The sequence below is a fragment of the Carcharodon carcharias genome, chromosome 17, assembly GCF_017639515.1.
Source record: "Carcharodon carcharias isolate sCarCar2 chromosome 17, sCarCar2.pri, whole genome shotgun sequence".
In the NCBI taxonomy this organism is placed as follows: Eukaryota; Metazoa; Chordata; class Chondrichthyes; order Lamniformes; family Lamnidae; genus Carcharodon; species Carcharodon carcharias.
Genome location: NC_054483.1, coordinates 86,583,150 through 86,609,665, shown reverse-complemented (window position 1 = coordinate 86,609,665; position 26,516 = coordinate 86,583,150). Strand labels below are relative to the sequence as shown.

The 26,516-nt window shown below is 40.7% G+C and overlaps 1 protein-coding gene across 2 annotated transcripts in view; it reads right to left on the bottom strand.

The window, feature by feature from the left end:
* Window positions 1-2,820: 2,820 nt before the first annotated feature.
* Window positions 2,821-26,516, bottom strand: part of mgmt (O-6-methylguanine-DNA methyltransferase) — a 476,635-nt gene continuing 452,939 nt past the window's right edge. For both annotated transcript variants that reach the window (XM_041209841.1, XM_041209840.1), the window contains one exon: window positions 2,821-3,860. In XM_041209841.1, coding sequence (XP_041065775.1) covers window positions 3,690-3,860 — 171 coding nt within the window. In that variant the 3' untranslated portion in view covers window positions 2,821-3,689. The remainder of the gene's footprint in view (window positions 3,861-26,516) is intronic.

The following is a 26,516-nucleotide window of genomic DNA, read 5'->3' as shown; positions in this document are numbered from 1 at the left end:
AAAGAATGCTTTTGTATCAAACCAAATGTAATTAGCTTAATGTAAATATTGGGAAGGCAGAGAAACTTTTTTTCCAGGAAATTATAATGTATTTTCATCATGATTTTCCTCCCTTTGTAGACTTGCAGCTTGTGAACCTTGGACTCTGGCCACATGCTTCATAGATCTCAGGTGATGAAAGGCATCTCAGAGTCCACTACTATTGTTTCTCGCTGGTCAGGTAGCAGTGGGGTGGGGGTATGGGGGAGGGGATGGGCCGGGTGCTGAAGTGAGTTACAGAATCCACCTCTACGTTAATTTACTCTCCTTACTCACTTCTACCTCTGCTGATTCAGCAGAGAATGAGCAGTGTTAGAGTTACCTAAAATTAAGGCAGTATTATAATTCTGCAAAATACAAATAGTAATGTGCATCATTAATATGCTATTTGTTACAAAGTGTGCTGTGGTTTATCGCACTGACAAAGTGCATAGTCACCCTTTGGTTGGATTTGTGGAGCAGCTTAAAATAAAAAAAATCACTCAGTCTTTTTAAACCTCAACACGTAGTCTGTCAACAAACTTAACCCTATCTCAAAATCCAGTTTTTCCATGGTCAAGGGCATCTATTTTATTATAAAGATAACTATGCCAAAACAAATATTACTTTTGAATCTTTCATTATCTTTCCCTCTCAAAATGGTCTAAAACAGCATGTGTTGGTATTAGATGATGCAGAAACAGCTGTCGAGCCTGACTGCACAGTGTCTCAATGTCAGCAGTTCAAAGCACTGGAAGACTGAAGGGGAGGAAATCTGATAGGTCACTGGAACCCAATTCCAAGGCTGAAGGACATTTCTTTCTTTCAACAATTGAGCTAACAACATCACCATTAGCTCCTCCACCACTTTGCTGCTTCACATGAGAGTTAAGTATTTCATCGTGGAAGATCATGCCAAATAATGTACAGTATTAAAAAAAAAATCACAAGGTGAAATCAGCAATAATGGTTGAAGAGGGCATGCTGGAAGTACACCTAAGTAGCAGTACACATTCGCCTCTCTTTTTAAATAAAACCCCTAGAGGTTTTAGTGTCATAGCACCCTTCATTAATGCTCACTCCAGTTTGCAGCCTGGGCATCATTAGCAATATCAGAAATCAGTAGGTAAAGAAGGGCCATTCTTCATTTTACTGCCTGACTGTAGCAAGTTGCTCAGCGTTATGTGCAACCACACAAAAAAAACAAGGGATTGCATTTGAAGAAATGAGCTTGTGACGCAGTTTGTCTGAAAACATGCAACATAAATCAGTGTATAAATTTCTGCTGAGCTACTCTATGTTCCAGTTGTAGGTTAAAACAGAAATAATTGAGAGTAGCTGCTCTTGTAAGTATATTCTGGTTTGTAATGTAATTCCACTAAACTCTACTGCCCTCTATTGGAAAAACCATGCTCAGAAACCATTATTAACATGTGCGAACCACAATTTGGATGAACTGGGAGAACACACTGTCAAGACTGGAAAGTAAATTACATTTTTCAGAGTCAGATATATATTTTATTTATAGAAACTATTTTAATGAATTATCTTTCATTTATTATTAAAGGAAGACCTTAAATGTATCCCACTAAAAACTGAAATATCAATATCAAGTAGGCCACATTACAAATAAGAAAATTGAAGATATCTATTTTTATGACTTTTACATACAGAATAATGGGAAGCTAAAATAAAACCTGTTAAGCAGTAGTATAATAAGCACAAGTCACTGATTACACCTTTATCATCCTTAAAATACTATCTACAACATTTTCGTGGTGTAAATATACTTTTTTGATAACTTAGTGATTTACTCAGATACACTTTTCTTTGTGCTTTAACTGATGATAGTGTTTGTGAGAAAACAGATTTATATTATATTATATAATTAGTTCTATTGTTTAGCAGGCTATTTATTCTTTTATGTCCTATATATTTATATAATCAGGTCCTCTTAAAACTAACTTGCTTATTAAGCCTACACACCATTACAAGAGAAAGACAAACTGAATATCTGATAAATGTATAAGCTTACATGTAACATGAAAAAGTAAGAAGTCATGCTCTTAAAAAGATAGGAAGCATTTTCCATCCCACGTATGTGTTCTCACATGGGGTATTATAGCATAGGTATCTTGTTCTGATATGATTTAAAGGCTATCACATTTGATCTGTGTAACAGCCTGAAATCCTATTGTATCAATTGTGTGGCAGTCCCAATGTAGTATGTAATTTATCTGTCCCCTTATATCTTCACTGCAACTTTAAAGTTCTTAAGGAAGAGGCGCTTGTTTTCAAAAAATTTGTGGCAGCTTGCGACCTTTAATTGATTATTCTGTGATTAATCACATTTGACACAATTTGTAGTTATTTAGCATAACAGTCTTTTCCAAAATTACATTGTCCATTTGTGTGCATTTTTAAAAATCTTCCTTTTTTATGTATTCAAAATAAACTAATTATCACATCCTTGCATGTGCTCATGTTGACTAACACTGAGAACAAATGGGAGCATGAAAGGGCAGGAAAATGCATCTTCCCCCGGGCAGGATAACTGTCGTTGCTCAAACAACGTCTATGCCAGTGAGAGTCCCTCTCCGCAACCTAATCATCTAACCAATAAAATAATTTCCATGGGAAAAGAACCTATAGGACAACTGTAAACTAAAACACACAAATTATTTACCTGATTCTATGAATGAAAGAGTGTGTGGCAACAAAAACATTACTAACCAAGATATGATTTAGGTCTGTGGTTCAGTCTGACCCCATAACATCAGTGAAAATATTCCATGAATATAATTGAAGTAATTTTTATTCTTAATAATTGAACATGTACAATCTTTACCTTCCTTAATCTTCAAGGAATCTGTTTCTGTACCAAAACTAATAATCAGATTACATGTGGCTTGCAAGAGATACACAGCTCAGGAGAAACATTTACATATTTAACAGTCTGTAGAATTTCTGTAAAAGGACTCCACTACCGAAAAATACACGCAATGTATAAGTTGCACCTTTTCCAGGAGAAAAAAAAATGTTATAATGGTTAAACTGTGACAAACTTTTTTAAAAATTGACATCATGCAAAAAATTGTTTCCTTTTCAATGTTTTTGTGACCAAAAATATTATTTCAGTAGCTCAAACATCAAAGAGGTCCGGGCTCTCATTGACGCTCATTTGGTTGAGGTGCAGTTTTCCGTGCTGGACAAATACAATGCTGTGCAGAAATAAAGAGGTGTGAGCTGAAGCCTCAGGATTTAATTTTGCTCCCAGTAACACGCAAGCTCCAGACTGTCAGCTGTCCCCTCGGTGAGCCAGATGCTTCCTTAGAGGGGCAGTTGCACCTAACATTTGCCATGCCCCTCCCACTCCCTTATCCTTGCTTTAATGGGCATTAAAAATAGAACAAAAAAGCCTGTAGATGGGAACAACATACATACACAACATGCACAGATCTCTGTACTCATTCTTCTGTAAAATGTAAAAACAAGAAAGGCTACCGTCCCCCAGGATAGATCCAGGCTTTTTAATATAGTAGTGGTGCCACCATGCATCTGACTCTCAAGTTTCTTTTATCTTTTTAAGTCACTCAAATATTTACAAATTCCCTAAATAATAGTGGATGTGTTAAGAGCTTGTTTTATTCTGAATATTGTTGCCATACATTCTAGCTCTGTGGCAGGATTGGACAAGGTCCCCGAGATGTTTTTCGGCTCTCTTTCAGAAGCTCCTCATGTGTCAGTAGCCATTGTTTGAGGTGATTTCCTCTTCCTCCCATATAATTACCAATCTGTCCATTGCTGCAGATCACTCTGTGACAGGGCACAATAATTGGCACCTGAGATTAATGTAAAAAAAAAAAATCATTATACATCTGTTAAATTTTACTTATTAAAACATCACCTCAGAGATATAATAGCCACTTCACAGAATTTTGCACAGCTGAAATAAAAATAAAGACATATAGGGAATAAGGGATATTTAGTTGTGAATTATAAAGCTGTAGCCAATCAGATGACATCATAAACTGTGAGAGGATAGTAAGAGCAGTTTTGAAGAGTCACAAATTACAGTGTTGAATTTGTTCCATTATATAGGGTTCATGCTTTGTTCAGTATGTCGATTTTATTATTGTTTGAGATGTATTTATACTGGTAGCAACTGACTATGCAGAGTGACTCCTTAAAGAGTGATGTTGTTCACCATGGTAAGAATATTAATGAAGCTACTGTTGATTGCCAATATTAGACATAATCTGCAAGTGCTACATTTAACCATTCACCAAATAACCAGCAATTGTTATAATCCATGCCAGAAATATCACGGAACTATGTAATTAATAAATTAGTTACTATATTTATCACTTACCTGACATCTTAACTTTGCAATAAATTGTATTAAACTTTACCAGTCTATCAGGAGAGTTTGATCATTTATTTCTGATGAAAAGTTTGCAAAATGTACCCATATTCATGTAAAGGAAATTTGGAATTAAGTTTTATCTGAATAGCATAATTTAGAAGTAACACAGTCTTTTCAGATTCAGTACATCACAATAGTGCTTCAAACAATATTTATAAATAAGCTGACAGATGTAGTAATAATAACCAGAAGCAAAATGAAACTTTAATTCCAAGCATTTATATTATGTGCAACTTTTGAATGGAACTTTGCTCAACCATTCTACATGTGTTCATCATTTGCATGTAAGAACTGTGACTAGATGCACAGAACACCTGGATTTTTAAAATATTTAATTCATTGACAAATAGGTAGCTTAATAGTGCCTCAATATGACTGGGCATCATTCATTATTATGTCTTATGTTAAAAACAATATTTAGTTTCATTTGATCTATGGAATATGCTTGTTAACTTCAATGCTTGAAGGTATGTCATACTGACTATGTGCATTGGCAGGAAATACAAGAAAAACCCTGTTTTGGGGATATTTTGATAAACTGCACACACGATTAAGCAATGTAACACTCCTTCAGTGATGTTAAATGTATTGTAAAACACCAATCATGCAGGCCACAACATTATTTTAAGTTATGGGAGGTATATGCATAAACATTATCTAAATTATCACCTTTAAAATCATGAAGACTAATAAATTAGCAATTAGACAGTTGCTGCAAATAAATATTTTAGCAAACAGACAAAGCATGGATAAATATAAAACAGCAAATAGATAGCACAGTTTTACTCTTCCAGTGTGGTTCATTTCACACCTAACACAGAATAGGAGTTTCAATGCTCTCAAAGCTTCTCTCTCTTCAATCACCCTCCCCCCATCATCAGCAGCTCCTTGGAGCACTGCCATTTTATGTGCTATATACAGCTACAGCATATATCTCCTAAGTTCTACAAATTGAATTTCTAGACTGAAGGCGTGAGACTGAATGAGATAGTTGTGATATTGGTACCTGCAATGCAGGTGTGATATTAGTATTTGAAATATTATCACACATGAACATTTCAGCTTTGTCAAAAGGACATTTATGGTAAAGTTAGCATTTACATTGGAAACACATTTCATTGAATAGTTGCATTGGAAACACATTTCTGTGTTCTGATTAGTTTCAGAAAATCAACTGATTGGAAATGGACTAGTTTTAAGAGCTGGCTGATAGAAAAGCCTTCTCCCTTTGCCCTTATCCTTCCAGCTGCTTGTACCCATTATTTACCTTGATCTCACAATTTCATACAGCATAGCTGAAATACAGGTTAAGCAAAATGGCCTATGTTCATCCACACCTAGTATATTTAGCACATGTGCAATATATTTTAAATTCAGATTTTTTTCATGGATTAAAGTAAAGCAGAGGCAAACCTGTTGTGCTGGCATGTGAACCAACCACAGGAGCATTGAAGTAGTTGTGAAGGTAACAGCTATGTTTTAGATATGCAAGATTCAGATATGTAATATGTATGCCCGTTGTGACTAGAATCTTGAACTGATTTCAAGCTCGTGCTAAGGTTTGAGGTTGGTCATGTGTGGCCAATCAGCCTTCTACATTACTACAGTAACAGCACTTCAAAAATACTTCATTGGCTGTTAAGTCCTTTGGGAAGTCTTTAAGTCATGAAAGGTGCTGTATAAATGCTAGCCTCTCTGATGAAGTGTGGACATTTTGGCAAAGTTCAGATGTTAATTTTCCAGATGGATATTGAATTCATCACAAATAGAGTATGAAGTCAACAACAAATAATATCCGATTATGATTTGGTAATTATTCTGAAGTTTTGTTTAATTCATCTTTTGGGGATAGTGAGAAACTTTTCTTCAAAAGATAAAATGAATTGGGTAGGATTCATGACAGCTGGTTTATTTGGCTTTTGGAAGGAATGGGTTTGGTGGGCTGAATGTTTTTTCTTCTCTTTCTCTGCTTTCTTAAGGTCTTACCGCATGTGTTTAGAATACTAAGGCTCAGACAGGAGAGAGATTAGATTTGCAAAATGCAGCTGAGTATATATATCTGGAAACCCCTTGCAATGAAACTGGATGCAGTAAAACTCAAAAGATGGAAAAGTTTCTAATCTCCCAAACTGCTCACTATGATCACTGAATGGCACAACATTCTTTTCATAATGAAGAAATTGTGGTGAAAATTTGAACATCATACTCCTTTGTTTAGTCCAAAAAGAATAGTGGAATGCATTTAACATATCATCGGAAACTAGTGCTTGCAGTGAGGAAAAAAATCATAGTCTCAATTTCAAAACATTGTGATTTACATTTCCAATGCAAGAATAAAACACAATGGTTTGGTAACTTCTATTGATCTCATGCACAGAAATGCATTACTTTATGAGTTGTGTAATAAAAATGCATATAAATAACATATTCAAACCTCTGAAAGTGTATCTTGCAAATTCAGTGCATCCTCCACATATTTTCTAACTCACACCAGAGACAGAAAAATTACATCTTTGTTAATATGTTTGGTGAAGTTGAAAATGCAACAAATTTATGATAATTCCACATAATCTCTACAATTGAAATATTGTCCAAGCAGCCAATCACATTAAAGAATTATTACAAGCAGCCAAACAGGAAATGAAATGCACTAAAACAAAATTACTTATTAAAAATGATACAGAGAATAAAGAATGGAGCATGCATATGGGGTGAAGGCAGAAGTTGAAATGATCGGAAAAACTGCTTTTAAAAATATGAAGAAGATAGTTTAAATATCTAATAATTAATCATAAAACACATTTAATGACACTGTATGATTATAAAATGAGTTTTTCAGGGCCAGATCTGTTGTTCAGCAATACCTATTACTCAAATCACCGTGAAAAACCATGTACACCTCATTGAACAAGTGCAACTTTTATGGGGTTTTTAGCAGCAATATAGGCCAGGATTTTTACAATGACAGGGTTTCCCTTTCTGCCATCCAAGGAGTGGTGAAAAACATCCCCACTGATACTGCCTGCACAGCAGCTATTAACGCTCCAACAAGCGTTAATTGGATATAGGCGGGACTTCTGCCCCTCACTGGTGGGAAAGTCTGCCTCAGAGAGCTGCTGGCCAATCTGATTGGCTGGCAGATCTCTAGTCTCAGCAGTGCCAGAAGCTGCAGTGGACAGGACTGGGACTGCAATCAGTCCCCAGAGCCTAAGTCCCAAGAGTCCAGGACCAGATAAGTTTTGGGGGTCTCAGGGTGGGGTGGGAGTTGAGTCTTAGGGCAGTGGGCAGAGGGTGGTTGTGGGGGTATTTCTGGAGAGGCCGGGGAGGGGGGCGGGGGGGGAGGAGGAGAGGGGAGTAGGACCTGCAGGAACCAGTCCTTTTGTGGGTGGCACCTGGTGATAAAAGGAGGCTGCTGATGGAGGCACCCCCCCACCCCCCTCACTTCCTGCCCGAGGCCCGAGTAGGGTTACTTTTTGTGCTTTCCACCTATGCCTGAGTTCCTCCCGCCAGCCTGAAAATTGAGGAAGGGCAGAAAACAGTCCTTAAGCGATCAATAATTGGCCAATTAAGGGCCTCAACTGAAGCAAGGACAAACAGGCCAGCCTAGGCCTTGTCCATCCCTGTGTAAAATTTTGGAGAGGTCGGGGCGAGCGGGAGCCTGGTGGAAAGGTCGCCTGAGAAAATTTACAGCCATCCTCCTGCTTACACACCCGCTGGTGGGGGAATGTAAAATTCTGCCCGTGAGTGTGGAAAGGTTCACACCACATCAAGTCATTTCAGTGATTGCTTGCTTGAGGGTGGGAGGGGTGGGGAATTTAACAGCGCAGCCTGTGGCAGGGAGCAAGGGACAGACTTGTCAGTTTCAGAGGAGTAATGAAGTTGAATGCTAGCAGAAAGCCATCAAGCCCTCCCACAAAATCTGGACCAATAATTTTGCTCCATATTAAAATAAAATCTTTGATTTTGTTTCTTTGGCTTTCAGCACGTTTGCTAATTTTACTCCACCTCGTACACCAACAGGCATCAGTAGAAAACACTAATATTTGTAAGGTGCTTTGCAATGACTAGCTAAATTGAAAACTATTGCCCACTAACTCTGGCATGTCATAAGATTATCTGTAGGTGGAAGAGGAAAATGGCAGATTATAAAATGAAATGGATGAAAAAAAAGAGTGGATAGTGGGGCGAACATAAATCAGCAAACATTGTAACCCCTGTCCCAATTAATGATATTATTGCTCGTGACCATGTCACTTATATGGAGTTAGTTTCTTTCTGTAAATGTTCACCTCTTGAACATATTTTTTAATGGATCTGCACTGCAATCAGTCATAACAGCTTTTGTAAAAGGGGATTTTCAATTGCACTTTACTTATGTTAATACTTGTTTGAAGTGCAAAAAACATTAACAAATCCGTTGCATTTTAAGTTAAAAGGCAAGGAAACATTTAGGAGCTAAATTTGATAGTCACTGAAAATGGGCAGAGGGATCACCATTAAAGCATACCCATTAACTGTAATGTTGCACTGCTTAAAGTTAGCCTGCATCTCTTAAAGGGGAGGTGCATTATGGTTAGGTCAGGTTCTATCAGTCATGCCGGAAATGAATCTGAGCTGTGAAACATTCAGAAATGGCACAACTTGGGACAGAGCAGGCTCTAAGGTTCTCAGATGCTGTACTGGATGTCTCGGTGGAGGAGTTGCAAAAGAGGAGAGATGACCTGTATACGCAGAGAGCTGGGGGTCCCTCCAGACACATGATCAGAAAGCAGCGGGAGCAGATAGCTGCAGAAGTCAATGCCAGGAATCAAACTTTAAGGACCTAGATTCTGTGCTGCAATGGCCTCACACAAATGGTCAAGATCAGTAAGTGCATCTTCAAATGCCATATCCTACCAACTGCAATACTAAACACAGACAATGCCCAATTCACTATATTCCAAGCATATCCATACCTTACGTTCACATACTCCACCACACTCTCACACACTTTTCACCATTGGAAAGTTAACATCCACATATCACAGCATGCACCCACTGGCAGCTATTCAGCCACAACAGCCAAATCACTCACCGACACACTTCCCTCTCTCTCTTGTGGGATGAGGTAGCACCCAGTCAGGGGGCGGCATGCCTTTTGGAGGAACATGTGCAGATCATTACTTGGATCCCCATTGGTGAGGCTGTGAGCATCAGCGGAGTTAAAGATGATGGTGCCCTCACGCCTAAACCTCCTTCACACATCTCACCACATGCTGCACCCTCTTCTGATTTACAAGCTGCAGACGTTGTAAAAATGAGCCTCTCACTTTCCTACCCCACTGCACCAGAACCTTTGTACCTTTCTCCTTGCCCAACAAGTGCAAACTGGTCATTCAGTGGAGGAACAGTAAGATGACAACGATGAAGATACACCATCACTCAATTTCACACTTGCAGCCACTAGCTCAGATACTGGCATTGTATGAGCTTTAGAGAATGGCAGAGTTGTGGTGAGTTCCTGGGTATCAGTGGGCTCCAGCCCAGGCAGGAGGCAAGGACAGCATGGGTGCCAGCTCCCCAGGGGATGGGGTTGCACATGATTTCCACTGCAGACAGCTCAGGTGAGAACTTTGTTAGGATAGCCTAAGATGGATATGCACAAGAAAAGACGGTGCATTGGGAAGCCTACCAGAAAGTGAGATCAATGGCAAGGAGCTTGGAGGATTCCAGCACCAACTTGGCACAGGACTTTGTGCAGAACTTGATATCTATCGATTCCGGCATGGAAATGACGGCCAACTTCATTTGCACACTTATGGACTCAACCATGATGCTGTGTCTGATGGCCAATGTCTCAGCATCCATTGCAGCCAAGCAGTAGCCATCCAACGCCCGAATGCTGCAGTGGAAGTTCAGGCTGCAGTCATACAAGGTCAGCCTGCTGCCATACAAGCTCACACTGTTGCCATCATGCATGGATTACAGTGTACATTGGACCTGGCTGGGTGTCACATTGGTTCAGCAATCTGTTCTCCAACAGATTACTATGATCACTGGCATGTATCCCTGGAGATTGACAAAGGATCCAAGAGAGCATGAACCTGCTGTCTTCTCTCAAGAAGACAGCATTCACCCATCCACACCCATTACTCTGCCAGTGCTCTTGTTGTGGCCCATCAGCCAACCAGCCTAGACTGTGTGGCCCCTTCAAAGATGGTACAGCCTATTGCCAGAGATATTTGGGATCAACCTCCGAGGCTGTATGTAATCTCCTCCACTAAAAACCATAAGCCATTCATTAGCTTTACTGTAGCCTCTGGGGTAACGTTGCTTACAAGCACTAGAACAGACAAAGGCACATGGAAAACAGCCAACTAATGGAATGCAGGAAGGTGACCAATTGAGTTTTGTAAACTATAATAATTACTTGATTTATAAGTTTGGTTTAGGATGTTTATTTTGTGGTAGCTTTTAATTTTGCATTCTAGACAAGCAGGCATTATGATGATCAATGACAGAGAGAAGGTAAGCTGTGAGACTGTTGATGAGTGAACACTTGAGTTGTGGTTACTGGTATAATAATTGGATCAGTTCTTCACATACAGTCTGCAAAGCAGAAGTTCTAAGTTATCTTCTCTCTTCCTCTTCCTTCTTAAGCTCTTTCTCCTCCTCCTCATGTTTCTGCTCCTCGGCTTCTTGCCATACAACTGGTGGCTCCTCACAATGTGCATCATCCAGCAGACCACCACAAATCTCAATACCCGCTCTACCAGGTACGGCACGGCTGTTCCAGAGTGGTTCAGGCCGCTGAAGCATTGTTTCAACATGTCAGGATTCTGCTCCATCACATTTCATGTGGCAGTCATCAGCTATATTATTGATGGATAGGCTTTGTCCAGTATCTATCCTTGGCTTTGCTATTGTGGTTCAAATGCAGCTGACAAAGTGGAATGCCATAGGATGAATGCATCAAGACTGCTGCCAGGCACACAAAAGTTCATCACAATAGTCTCTCCACAGCCACTGGTAATGTGGTCCTTGTCCTGCTCTGAGGTTGCAATTGTGGCTCCAGCAGATAGTAGATTTCAGTAAGAATGGCCTTACTGAAGCTCCTCCTGCTTAAAGCCTTTCTCCCCTCTCCCAGCAGCTTTTCTGTTCTGTGTGACCTTTGTTCATTCACCAAATCATGCTGTATTCCAAAGAGAATACCTACTGGTGCATGTGTGACTGGGAGCAATTGGTTTGACCAGAAGCCTTGAATTCTGTAAGAGGTCCTTCAGCACCGGTCCACCACTCCCCTATAGACATTTGCAACTGTAAACAACTACAGAAAGCACCAAACACTTGCAGAATCAAAGCAACATGCAGAAGAGATAAATCAGCAATTAACTTGTAAGTAGTTGATGATCCCTTTAAATAATATTGGTGAGGGGTCCTTCCTGCTGCTGAACATGTATTCAACTGGATGAGGTTAAGAGAAGGAATTAGCTGGGATGTTGAGTACTAAAGTGGCACCACTGGTGTCAAATTAGCATTGCACACTGACAGCCATCGTGATCTGCCAGCTCTGCATGTTTCTGATGGCTGGTCAGAGCATTCATGTGTGTTAGCACCCTCACCAATATGGTATCCAAAGTAAAAACAGAATTACCTGGAAAAACTCAGCAGGTCTGGCAGCATCGGCGGAGAAGAAAAGAGTTCTCCGCCGATGCTGCCAGACCTGCTGAGTTTTTCCAGGTAATTCTGTTTTTGTTTTGGATTTCCAGCATCCGCAGTTTTTTTGTTGGTATCCAAAGTAACCTGGCCTAAAAGTCTGCAAATGGCATGGATACCATTTTGGACATCTAAGGGCATTTGTAACACTCAAAGAAACAGGTGCAAATGGTCCCAATTTTGTCTCATTAATTTTTCTGCACATCTTCTCTAGATGTGGTACAAGTGCAAAGAAACTTATTTGGAAACCAGGCGGTTCAATCTTTGCCCGTGCATTGACCAAATGTCCTGGTTATATTGAATCTTTCATTTCTTTGTGTGTTCACTGAAGTAAGGCATGCCAGTGTTTGAGAATGGGACAATTTCTCACTTGAATCACCCATCCCAATAATATGCACCCTTGGCGTAGATATAGCATAAATAGATGCATAATAAAATTTTGCTGGCTTTATTGCAAATGTACTTCAAACCCTAATGTGGAAGATGATTCCCTTCTGCACCAATGTGACCTTTCCATTTCAAGCATGAGCCATTCTTGTGACCTATTTTAGTGAGACAGCCAGTTTAGTGATAACTGCTATCAAATTATGGGGAGTTTTATGCTGTGGACTCACGTGATTAGTAGTCAGGTTGGGAATGACTCAATGACATTTGAGTCAAGGGACATACAATCTTTGTAGCCAGCAGATAGGCTTTTGACTAGTTTCAAATCCAAGTCCCAGAGGTGAAAGCATTGTGTTGCAAATTCCTTGTCCCACACATTCACTTCATTGTAATTTTTAAGAGCATTCATTTAGTTTGTTGTGGGTGTAGGCTGATCTTGAATTGACCCTTGCTTCATTGGGAGGCAGTGATAATGAAACTGCTTGCTGACATTGGAATTGCCAATGCTTATGAACACTCTAAGTTGGTTAGAAGAGTGGTGCCATGTGTGATAGACGTCACCTTTCATTTTCTTTATCCATCCCATCTTTTTCCTTTACATTGGCTTTTCCTAAAGACAGCGAGGCTGCTTTCATATAGTTTCACATGTGTCAGTGATTCTGGTATCTCATCAAAACTATCGTTTTTAATGTAAGAAGTGAAATAAAGACAGAAAATGCTGGAAAAACTCAGCACGTTTTTAAAAAAATTCATTCACGGGACATGGGTTTCGCTGGCTGGGGCAGCATTTATTGCCCATCCCTAGTTGCCCTTGAGAAGGTGGTGGTGTGCTGCGCTTCTTGAATTGCTGCAGTCCAGCATCTGTGGGGCAAGAAACAGAGTTAATGCTTCAAGTCCGTTAACTCTGCTTCTCTCCATAGATGCTGCCAAACCTGCTGAGTTTTTCCAGCATTTTCTGTTTTTATTTCAGGTTTCCAGCGTCCATAGTATTTTGCTTTTATCCAAAAAGTGAGAGTTGTGAGAGTTGTTAGGCTATTCAACTTGAGGAAGGGGGGGATGAGAGGGAAAGTCACGGACAAACCTGATCCTGCCCTTAAAGGATTTCTAAACTTAGGATAACTGTATCCCCATTATAGTTTTGCTGAGAGGAGTCCAAAAATTGAACTTCTCGTCTTCTTGGAGTAATGTCCAGTGCCACACACCGAGGCATTAGGTAAGCTCTAACTAGAATTGATAGGCCAGAACTTTTTGCTCAGCTTGCGGGCGCACGCCCAATATGCTCAAGCGTAAAATTGTGTGTGATGACGTAGGGTGAGCGTCCCGCCGTCATCGTACACTTGCACAATATTTCGGTCAGTGGGCATGCGCGAGAGTTGGCAGCGTGCCCGCTGACAACTAAGAGGGCTATTAAACTCATTAATGGCGCAATTAACTGGGAATTTTCATTGCCCGTCCAACATTATGGTTGGCGGGCGGGCGGGCGGGCGAATCAGCCAGGTGGCCTTTGCATTTTTCAGGAAACTTCATCCAAGGCGGGATGAGGTTTCCGAGGTTAATTAAAAAAAAAGATTGAAATGTTTGGACACAAATTTCAGCATTCATATGTTAAGGTGACTCATTTTGATGCGTGGCGTTTTTTCCAGATTTTTCAATCCATTTTTATTGGATTTAATTTCTTCAGCTCCCTAACGCAGCTCTCTGCTTTCAGGGAGCTTTCATTCCGTGCTCCCCCGCGCCTGTGCTGACTTCAGCGTTCACCCTCCTCGCACCCCTCAGCCCGGCAGCACTGAGTCTTGCAGTGCACTTTTTATGCTGGCTGGCCGTTAATAGGCCAACTAGCGTGAAAACGCGGTCGGGGGCCGTTCCCTGGCCACTCCCAGGTACGCCAATCATGGCCGCCTGCTGACTCAAAAATCCTGCCCATAGAATTAAATTGGGTGTTCACAACTTAAACATTAAATAGCAAAATGTTAGCAGAAATGATTGTGCCATCATCCATAATGCCATTAGTCCAATGCAATAAATAATCCTACTTAAGTGTTATACTTCATTCTTTAGTATGATAGAAAGGCTTCACTAATCAATAAATATGTCCTGTTACTTCAATTTTCAAACAGGTATAGCAAGGGTTAAGTGTATATTATGTAAGATCCAACATTTTTCTGCATGCAGCTTGTCCACTGTTTCAGTAAGAATATAGTTCAATAAAAATAAAAGTAAAGCAATTAACTCCTCAACTAATTGCAAATATGAACAAAGTCCTATTTTACCTAATTTTATTACAGCAGTGTTTATTTATTATAATATTGTTCTCGGTATGTCTTTTATGAGAAGATTCTTGCAGTATTATATGACCTCAATGAATTGTGGAAATTCATTAAATATAATCACTGAAACCATAAGAAGTTACATTAAGCACTTCACTTAAAAAGAATGTATAAGGTCTAGAATGTAATTGTGGAATACACCAGATGAATGCTTAGACTAGACAAACAGATATCATTTGCTCTCATCACTGTCATTGGTGGTAAAAATGTTTTCCATTCAATGCGATGACAGATTGTATGAGGAACTGTAACCCTTGAACTTTCCTTCCTTTTCCATGGAATTGTTTTTAATCCATAAAAAGGTACAGAAATGGTGCTGGGAAATGAGCCTTTATACAGTCAAGGTAACAAGATAATTGTACCAGTTGTATTATTTTGCCATATTCCACCGTAATTTTTGCTTTCCCTTACTTAATTTATATTTTTGATTGCATCATAAATTCTCTAATATTACACAGATTTAAGCCTAAAATTATATTTAAATCATGATTTGCCATACCCCACAGTGCTATATTACATTGAATGACCACTCCAAACAAAAAGGGACAAAATAAATTACATTTTAGTAATTAAACAGTAAATAGCCAATTTCAATCACTTATTTTCCTTGGGGCTTAGGTGTTTCCGTTATTACACTGATTAATGCATTTGTATAACATTGCTTTGTGCACTATTCAACACAATTATTAACTCATTCATTTAAATGGGTTACAATTGTGTTAAAATGAATCTCGGTTTGTATGTCTAGAAACAGCAATCATTGATTGTTTCTATCTGTGAAATATGGTTTCAGTTTGATTGATAACCTCTCTTTAGAACAGATTCATTGAATATTAAAATATTTATTGCAGCACTAGCACTAGGACTTTAGCAATTTTTAAAAAACTGGTACAAATAGCTTGCTGGCACAGCAGGGTGGTTGGGTGTTACGACTGTGCCACTGAGCTTGATACATAGTGAGCTCATGTTCCTTGCAAGTCCATAAGACACTTGTGTGAAGTAACGGTAAAATAATTTCCCCTCAATTGAGGGAGAAAACAACCTATAGAATGTGGTATCAACATGCACTGTTTTCAAGTACAATCAAGTTGTTGGTTACAGAAGCTTGTGAACAGGCTACATACTTGCCTTCCATAGCTCTCAGACTGGCAAATCAAGACAGTGTGAAAAATTATTTTAGAAGGTCAGAAAAATATGCTTTTTGCATGAAAATAATCAGGATTGTGGTAAGCAATTTACTTCAGGTGCAGTATTAAAATGTGTACAATAGATAAAAAGTGTGATTTTTTTTAAACTTAGTATTCATCTTGTTCTTTTTTAATTGAAACAGTAACCTCTTTTTTAATTCCCCCACCCATTCCTTTTCCCTCCACTGCCCTTATCCTTTTCTCTAGGTGTTGACTTCCTTCAGTGGGTAGAATTTCACACATGAAAATCCTTTAGGGAAGAAATAAAGAAATTGAAATAAAGGTAGGACATTTATATAACATCTTTCATGTGCTCAGACTGTTCTACCAGGCATCACAGACAATGAATGGGAGTGCTGAAGCCAATTGCATTGTCATTACTGATGCACTGGCTGTAATCGGCTAACTCAGGACAGGTTGGGGACCAATCACAGGCCTTTGTGGTTTGCTGCTCAGTGCTTCAACCAGCTAACCCACTGGGGGACTGGCGTCATGTTAATTTTGAGGGTATTTTACTCAAAGTCAAATGAATCAAGTCAAATATGCAAATGGGCAACATCCATCACTGGTTCCTCCTAAAATTTCCTTGTCATGAGGTCTGTACCCACATCAGCAACCAGACAATTTTGAGCAGAACCACATTTTCATCTGGTGATTCCTTTTAGCTTACCATTTCAATGGCCTGGGTCTTGGATCAACTTTGAAAAGGCTAAACCAGAGCTGAAGCCTCCATCCAAAGCAGCTGCACTTCAAAATCCAATAAGGTTTTGTGTTTTAAATTCCATAGTAGTAAACCATGAAACATTTGAGAAGTTGGATTCTTCAATCTTTTGTTTAAATAAAGCTTATAATAGTGATAACGGAGCATTTTAAGTAGCTTGTTTTTCATAGCATCTTTCATTCTGATGGTATGAACTTTAATAAATCTAGTCTGATATGCTCACTTTTTCATGTACTGTAAATTTCCAAACCATAGATTTGTCTTGAATAAAAATAACATGAAGGAGACTTTCGATCAATACTGGAGCCCCTTAGATTCAGGTAGCAGCTGAATATTCTCTCTAACTTTGCATTTTGTACTTCTGGGTAGAGCCCACCAGGGAAAGGACTTGTTTTCACTCCAGGCCTCATCAATACCTAAATCCTGGTGAACAAGTGACACTGAGAAGCTGTAATCAATAGCTCCCTGTGCGTTTTTTCTTCTGGTCAAATGGTTCAGCACTACTGACAGCCTTGACACTTAGAACATGATGCTAAATCTTTATCAACAGCCATCTAGGTGACTGGCAAAACAAGACGCTGGCACTCATTAACGCTCGTGGCAATCTGTGAATAAACTAACTCCCCAATAAAGCTCTTGTTTAAAAAAGGTGAAGAAAAACTCTCTGTACCATGTATTGATTGTCTTTGAACTGCATTTAGCAAATCCTGTCAGTAGACTGAATTCAACAGTATTCAATGGTGGTGTCAAGCTCATTACTTGTTTTAGGTTTTATACAGTAGAAGGTGACCATTCCACTATGGCCCACTGCAGCAATACAAATGCACCTATTTCCAAATCCATCTTCCAATGTCAAAAGATGGAGTTACAGAGTCAAAGGGCTGAATTTTCCTGGCCATGTGCTGGTGGCCTTGCAGACAGGGGATCAATGTGGGGGGGAGGGGAGAGGTTTGTCCCCAAGAAAATAAGGGGAATCTGCATTGGTATGGCTCCCAGGAGCAATCCCAGGGACAGGCAGCCAATTAATGCAGTTAAGGCACCAATGAAGGACAATTTTGCAGCCTTACTGGCCTTGCGGAGGCCCCCAGCTTGATGGAGGTGGCATGCCTGTAGCAGGTTGGGGGCGGGTGTGTGGTGGGAGGTGTGGAGAGGGGGTGGTTGGTCTTCAGAGGTGGAGGCTCGTTGCCCCAATGACAAGGCTGTGGGCGGGAAAGGCCCTCTCTGTGCCCAAGTGATTCAGGTGGAGGGGGTACTCTGAGGGGCCTAACAGCTTTGAAACCTGATATTTTTCAAATTTGTATTCCGCCTCTAAGGGTGCTTCTATGTTGAAGTGTCCTCATGGTCCCTGATCTGCCTCAGCAGTGCCCGCCTTTCCCAGTGAGGCTACAAAGCTGCCAACGCTCAGATTGAGCCTGCAGAAATGAGAGTCGGCCTGCCGTTCTTAATAGGTAGCTTCCTGGAGGATTGTGCCATTGGTCTTGCTGCAGGAAAGCGCAGGCTCAGGACCCCCACGTGTTCCTGACATTGGGGTCCCAAAGAACATGGGCAAATCCAACCCAAAGTGTCCATTTTCTGTTTGGCTTTGTGAGCTCAATTTTTTAAGCTAACAGCTTTACCATACTTCTTGCATCATTTAACTACAATAAAAGCTAGGATCTTCCAGGATTTTCAGAAAAGTTAACAAATTTGCTGGCTTGCAAGATACTAATCACATGTACAATGATGAAAATGTCAAAAAATTAACACAGGTAACTGATTTGGACAAAAGCAATAGGAATATCTAGGTAAGATTCCAAAATGTTATGGACTCCTGAATGTATATACAATATTCACAAAAATGTAACATATTCATTACCCAGTGAATGATATACATCATATAGTGCGGGGACACACCATATAATGATACTGAGCTTAGAAGATTATGCATTGAAATCCCACTTCAGAATTCTGACACTTAATCTAGGTCAATATTTCAGCGCAATACTGGGGACTTCTTCGTTGCTAGATGTATATCACAACTTACCTCAATGTAACTTCAATTCTTCATTGTAATAAGGAAAATTATAAACTATATTAAGTGTTCTGGTTAGCGGGTGATGTAACACTTTTCTTTTGACTTGTCCTATCATAGGCTTGTTCTGGGTTTGGCCAGATCTGTTCTTAAGGTAGATGGGCCCAGTGTCTGCCTGTCTTTCTCAATAGAACTCTTCAACTGACTGCCTACATGCACATTTTTGTCTCTTGTCTGAACATAGCGATCAAGAGTTTGACTTTAGGGTTGCCTATGGTGCAGCAGCCAATTATGCCCAGGTATGGACTCCTTGAAACTCGCCCTGAAGGACCTCAAAATGATAGATCATGCCAATCTCGACTTTGTGAATCTTTACTGGGATGCTTTATAATAAGGTTCCATTGTTTCAAGCAATATAGGTAGAAGCTTCACTTCACTTCTAATCGACAATCCCAGCATGTGGCTGTCCTGTGAATCTACCCCCCGGCGAGCAAAACATAAGATTTTTTCTTACAGCCTTATGATTTGCAGGAAGGTAAAAGATCTAAAAAATAAGTAGATAGAGAAGGCAAAACTGTTTATTTATGATGACACATTGTCGGCTTATGGAAAAACAATTGTTGACACTTATTTTCTGATGCCCCACATATTTCTGCAGTACCCCAACTGAAAATTGGCTGCAGCTCCATAAATTTTACAAGAAGGGTCTGCTGGAAGTCACAAAATCCTTTCTGGATTCGCAGCTGTTTTGGAGAACATATTTTCATATTTTCAATTATATGGCAGCCAACATACTTAAGTATCCTGACCCTGAACCAGAGGCTATTCAGTTTAATTCTTACATTAACCTAACAATTTGGTTGTGCCCAAAAATGGCAGGCAAGGACATGGAGCTTGTGCTACAGTGATCACGTTAAGTTGCTGCTGGCCAATAAATAGCGCTGCCTGCATACTTGAACAGGTGTGAAAGGTAGTGTTATTTACTGGCTTTGGGCTGGGGAGGAGGGAAATTGAGGTTCAGTGACGTTACTTAAAGGCAGCCAGCATCTCATAAAGGAGAAGTACACTTTGGCTGTAGATAGCCTGATATGTCTGTATGGAAAGAAATAGCTGCAATGCATCCAGGCAGTGAACAATAGGAGGGAGATTCTGTTTTCTCCAGAGGTCAGAAAGCCATCCAAGCAACTCTTCCTACACCAGTGAGGATAGGTCAATGCCATGAATTTAGCTCCTGGGACAAGACTACACTGCCAAAAGAAGTTCAATGATCTCACCTCAATTACTATCTCCTCACAGCTGCTGCTTCAGTATTTATAATTCTTCCTTCTCCTGCTTCCCTTCCCTCTCCTACAATCACAGCACCACACTTCCACTCAATATCCTTTTCCTCCTACCCCTATACTCTGAACATGCTCCTCTCTCCACTATTGAAACTTTCATTTCCTCACAGCTCACATCTAACTCATTACACGAACTATTTGACCATGACATGTACACGTTCTCTAAATACCTCACATGGATGTTGCTACCATATCCCTTTCTTTCTTGCAGGAGAAGGTCGTGTATAACTTGTGGCAGAAACCACGATTGGAGAACGCTGATCCTGCCTACACATCCACTTCCCATACAAGAAACATGTTGATTATCACTGATTGTTGTAAGGTTATAGCCATGTGAGTGGCATCACTGGAGGAGACATCGCGCAGAATTTCTTCATATTTTATCCTCCTTTCTTTTCTTCCTTCTGTTCCATCCCATACGTTTCCGTATTGCAAACTACAGCTCTTTCTTCTCCCTTCAGATTAAAAGGTAAATCTCTTCTTCTCTTTCATGTTCAGGAGCTGGAGATGTGAAAGCCCCTTTGCCACTTCAGGAGAAGGTCAATCTTCCTGAAGATGTAGTATCTCTCGATCAGACCCTAACAAGCACCAGTTCGGAAACTGACACTAGACATGGTCTAGAGGGTAGCCTAAGGAGAGGTCTTCATATACTGAATTATCACAAATTGCAAAAGCTAGAGCAGGCAGCTAGAACACCACAGGTGCTAGTTCTCCAGAGGACAAGAAAACGTACGCTGCTGCAGAGGACTCAGATGTTGAATTCAAGGGTTCAGTATACTGAAGGAGGCTGATGGGCATACAACAGGAAATGGGTAGCCTGCCATAAAGTTTGCGTTTAATGACTCAGAGAATGGAGGAGTCCAGTTCAATCTTGTGTCAGGGTTTCATGCAGAGTGTGGCAACTACTCTGTAAACATGAAACGCATGGTCAGTGCATCCATCATGATGGAACCTCTGTTGATCAATTTGACTGTTTCCATAATAGCTCACATTGTTGGTGTGGGAGTTCAGACAGGATCCATCTTGGTTCTCAGAGTCTGTGTTGAAAGCCGTTTCCAGAGCATCACATCATTCCTGCGTGTGGTTCGCACATAAAGCCATATGGGTGCTGAGGGGCCGTCCCACGAGAGTGGCCTGGCTCAAGATACGAGGCACTCACTGTTCTCTCTGGATGACAGTATGCCAGCTGCATTACCACCGACTCTGCCAATGCCCTTGCTAGTGCCACATAGCATGTGCTGTGGCAGTTTGGACTATCTGGATAAGTTGCTGCAATCTACAGCGGAGCCCTCAAAGCACAGAGCTGTTCAAGCTTTTCCACATTGACCAAAGTGTCTCAATGGAAGCTCATCATCTTTTCACCTCCCAGCCTTTGGCCACTGAGATCACGTTCCCAGGAGCACGATAGGTAAACGAGCACCAAGTGATTGCACAAGGACAGGGCGAACCACAGACTGGTTCGAGGCTCAAGTTGTGATTGCAGCAGTTGATGTAGCTTGGTGACAGCTTCCTCTTTGAAGGGAGAGGACATGACACATTGTTTGTCAGTGAAAATAAGGCAGATGCTCTCCTTGAAGATCCACTGTATGTGATCTCCTGTGCAGTGCTCTCCTTTTCCCTCTTCTCCCAGCTGGTCCAGGTTACTCCTGTTCTCCATTGCTTCCTTTCATCTTCCAGTCTCAAAGGTTGATCTACTAGGCCATCTATTACTGCAGTGAAATGGTTACAAAAGCAGCCAAAAGTGGCCCAGCAAAAATCTCAAAGTCAAAAGCCAGTTGTACAAGTCAGAATATAGACTTAAAACTGTCCGTAGATTAACCAACAACCGAGAGGGACAAAGCAGTAACTAACCTCTATGTAGTGGACAAGACCTTGGAATAGTATTGAGAAAAGGCCCTTGCTGCCTGTTTGTTCCACAAGTTGTTGAATGAGTTTATCATGTGATGAGTCAGACATGGGACAAATTTTAAAAAGGAGTCTTAGCCTTATTTGAACCTTTTAATGAACATTTTAAACATATCCGGTGCATGTCCTGGGTGCTTATATGGAAGAGCTGTTATGATAAGGGGGGGCCTTGCATATTTGCCATGGAATATATGGGCATGCCCGCCATATTGGTCACTTAAGAGATTGTTTTATGCCTTTATAATGAGTACTGCACCAAAAAATTCTGGACTACTAAGCTTTGAACTGTAGACAAGCATAACAAGATAAATTCATGCAGAAACCTTTTATTTAGACCTCTCCTTATAGTAACCACTGTCGGTGATCTTGCTTAACCTGCATGGCAGTCATTAAAATGACCTTGAACTAATCAGTCCTACATTCCCTTACTCCCAAGAGCCTTCATGATTCTTTTACGAGTCCCTTGTAGTGTTCTAATGAGCTTGTTAATTGAACTCCACGTTTGCCCTTTGAGGACCATAGACCTTACAATCAATCTGAAATACAGAAAAGTATTTGAAGTTTTTTCCTCTGCAAAGGTGAGTTGATCCATAGTGTCCTTGGCATAATTTTAGCAAAAACATTGCTTCTCTCAGCTAATGACGACTTCTCTTTTGTCTTCTGATGAAGTTGGAAGGTCACTGTGTGAATTACGTGCAGTGAGCTAACTACGAAGGAATACTTGTCGGATATATGAACATAAGAGCATAAGAACTAGGAGCAGAAGACGACCATACAGCCTGTCAAGAACGCTCTGCCATGCAATATGATCATAGCTGATCTTGAGCTTCAAGTCCACTTTACCCCCTGCTCCCATATCCCTTGATTCACTAAAATACCAAAAATCTGTCTAACTCAGCCTTAAATTTATTCAATGAGTGTGATTTTTCAGCTGGGAGTTTGTTGAGTGAGGGAGTTTTATTCTAGTTTTGTTTGCATTTAGCATTAACTTAAAACAGTAATTTTTAAAGTTTAAATTTCTAAATCCAATCTTAAGTAAGGATAAACAAGCTCTCTACTAGAGAGCAGCTGTATTAAGTTAATTAGGTAGCTAGCTTAATCTGGTTTCTAGCAGAGCTGACTCATCTAAATCTCAGCTAGTCTAAATACAGGGGTATTAGCGCAACTTGTAACAGAGTGTGACTTCACAGAATGAGCACCTGGGAGTTTGATGAGTGACAGAGTTCAGTGAAAAGGACAAAGAGGTGCTTTGTTTTACCTTTGGTTCTTACTTTGGTACAGAGGAGGAAGCTGATTGATGAGGGACTGGTAAGTTATTCTACTCATAATAGTTTGTAAAAGTTAAGGTATGCCAGAGCAGCTTGACCAAGTAGAATGTGCATCCTGTGGAATGTGGGAAGTCATGGACGCACTATGTCTCCTAGATAAACATATCTACAGGAAGTGTCACCAGCTGTAGAAGCTTGAGTTTTGGGTTTCGGAAGTTGAGTGGCAGCTGGAGTTGCTGTGGTGCATCCATGAGGGACAGAATTATGTGGGTAGCATGTTTAGGAAGGTGGTCACACCGCAGTTTAGGAGCATGCAGGCAGGGAGGGGTGAGTGACCACCAGGCAGTCTAAGAGAAGCAGGTAAGTAGCGCAGGATATACTTGAGTCGATTTTGCTCACTAAACAGTTTTCCATTTTTGATACTAGTGCGGGTGATGGTCCCTCAGGGGAGTACGTGGTCTATGGCACCATGGGTGGCTCAGCTGCACAGGAAGGTGGGGGGGAAGAAGAGTGGAAGAACAATAGTGATAGAGGATTCGTTATTTAGGGGAACAGACAGGCATTTCTGCGAACATAGATGTGCCTCCTTGGTGCCAGGGTCCAGGATGTCACAGAGTGACTGCAGGACATTCTTCTGGGGGAGAGTGAACAGCCAGAGGCCATGGTCCACATTGGTGTCAACCACATAGGTAGGAAGAGGGATGAGGTTCTAAAAGCAGATTTGAGGGAGTTAGGAAAGCAATCAAAAAGCAGGACTTCAAAAGCAGTAATCTCAGGATTACTCCCGATGTCACATGCTAGTCAGCATAAGAATAGGAGGATGAAGCGATTAAACACGTGGCTGGTGCATTGGTGTAGGAAGGAGGGCATCAGATTTCTGAGGCACTGGGGCTGATTCTACGGAGATTTTCTAGTGTTGTTGGTGAGGACATAAACTTAATTAGCAGGGAGATGGAAACATGAGAGGGAACTGAGATTGGAGGGAAGCAATATGGCAACAGGAAGTAGAAAATTAGAAGATGAAATTAGAAGGCAGACAAGGCAAAGACACGCATCAAATAGGACCAGAAAGTAGAATAATGTTTAAAAATACAAAGTTAAGGGCACACTATCTGAATGAATGGAACATTTGCAATAAGGTAGATAATTTGAAGACATAATTGAGGTAAATGGTTATGATTTAATTGTCATTATGGAGACATGGTTACAGGGTGACCGTGACTGGGAACTGAATATTTAAGGATATTTATTATTTAGGAAGGATACACAAAAAGGAAGAGGTGGAATAGTGCTCTTAATAAGGGACGAGATCAGTACATTAGTGAGACTGAAGGATAAAGGTAGAATCAGTTTGGGTGGAGCTAAGAAACAGCAACAGGCAGCAAACGTTGGCTGAGGGTTGTTTATAGGCCACCAAACTGTAGTGGTAACTTTAAGCATAATATAATTCATGAAATTAGAGCTGCATGTAAAATGAGAAATACAATAATAATGGGCGACTTCAATTTACATATAGACTGCGTAGACTTAATTAGCATTAATGCTGTGGAGGATGAATTCATGGAGTGTGTATGAGGTGGACTTCTGGAGGATTACATTGAATAACCAACTATGGATCAGGCTATTTTAGATTTAGTATTATGTAATGAGAAAGGGTTAATTAACAACCTTGCTGTAAATGAGCCTTTAGGAAATAGTGACCTTAATATGAAAGAATTTTATGAGAGGATATTTTGTTGAAACATACAAAATTCTTAGAGGGTGTGATAGGGTAGATGTAGATAGGGTGTTTCCACAGGCTGGTGAGTCTAGAACCAGAGGCACAGTCTCAGAATAAGAGGCAGGCCATTTAGGACTTTCTTCACTCAGAGGGTGGTGAATCTTTGGAATTCTCCACCCTAAGGGCTGTGGAAACTCAATTATTGAGCATGTTCAAAAGGATATTAATGACATCAAGGGCTATGGGGGTAGCGCGGGAAAGTGGCGTTGAGGTAGATGATCAGCAATAATCTAATTGAATGGCAGAGCAGGCTCGATGGGTTGAATGGCCTCCCATGTTTAACACTGGCATATCCACAACCCTCTGGGTTACAGGATCCCAAAGATTCACAACCCCATTGAGTGAAGAAAATGCTCCTCATCCCAGTCCTAAATGATTGGCTCCTTATCCTGAAACTGTGCCCCCTTGTTTTAGGGCCCCCAATCAGGAGGGAAAAAAAACCTCTCAGTAGCTACTTGTCAAGTCCCTTCATAATATTGGATATTTCAGTGAGACCACCTCTCATTCTTCTAAACTCAAACCTCTCATCATAGGGCAATACTATCATCCAGGGACCAATCTAGTGAATCTTTATTGCACTGCCTCCAATGCAACTATATTCTTTCTTAACCTTCCATGGATCGCTACATTGATATTGTGGAGAAACTTGTGTATTCTAGCGATCCCTTGAATGATGCTTTCAGGAACTCCTTGCTCCTGGTAGGGCCATCCATGGTGGCAAGGTTGGAGGAGAGATGCCAGACAAAGTGCGGTCCAAATGTGCTTAACGGCAGAATAGAATAAAAAAAGACTCTATGTCTCACTGACTGTGGACACAAAAGAAGGCAGTAGCAGTGAGGTTGTCCCAGTCATCAGGACTCGAAACGTCACCGAAATCTGACCATCAGTCAAGATGGTGTGGCCCCAAGGCACCCATGTTAAACAAAGTCACAGACAGGCTTCTTCCAGGGTTTTTTTTATGGGATGTGGGCATTGCTGGCTAGGCCGACATCTAACATCCATCCCTAATTGCTCTTAAGAAGGTGGTGGTGAGCTGCCTTCTTGAACTGCTGCAGTCCAGTGGTGTAGGTGCACCCACAGTGCTGTTCGGGAGTGAATTCCAGGATTTTGACCAGGAGACAGTGAAGGGATGGCGACATATTTCCAAATCGGGATGGTGAGTGACTTGGAGGAGAATATCCAGGTGGTGATGTTCCCATGTATCTGCTGACCTTGTACTTCTAGATGGTAGCAATCATGGGTTTGGAAGGTGCTGTCTAAGGAGGCTTGGTGAGTTCTTGCAATTCATCTTGTAGATGGTACACAATGCTGCTACTGTGCGTCAGTGGTGGAGGGAGTGAATGTTTGTAGAAGGGGTGTCAATCAAGCAGGCTGCTTTGTCCTGGATGGTGCCAAGTTTCTTGAGTGTTGTTGGAGCTGCACTCATCCAGGCAAGTAGAAAGTATTCCATCATA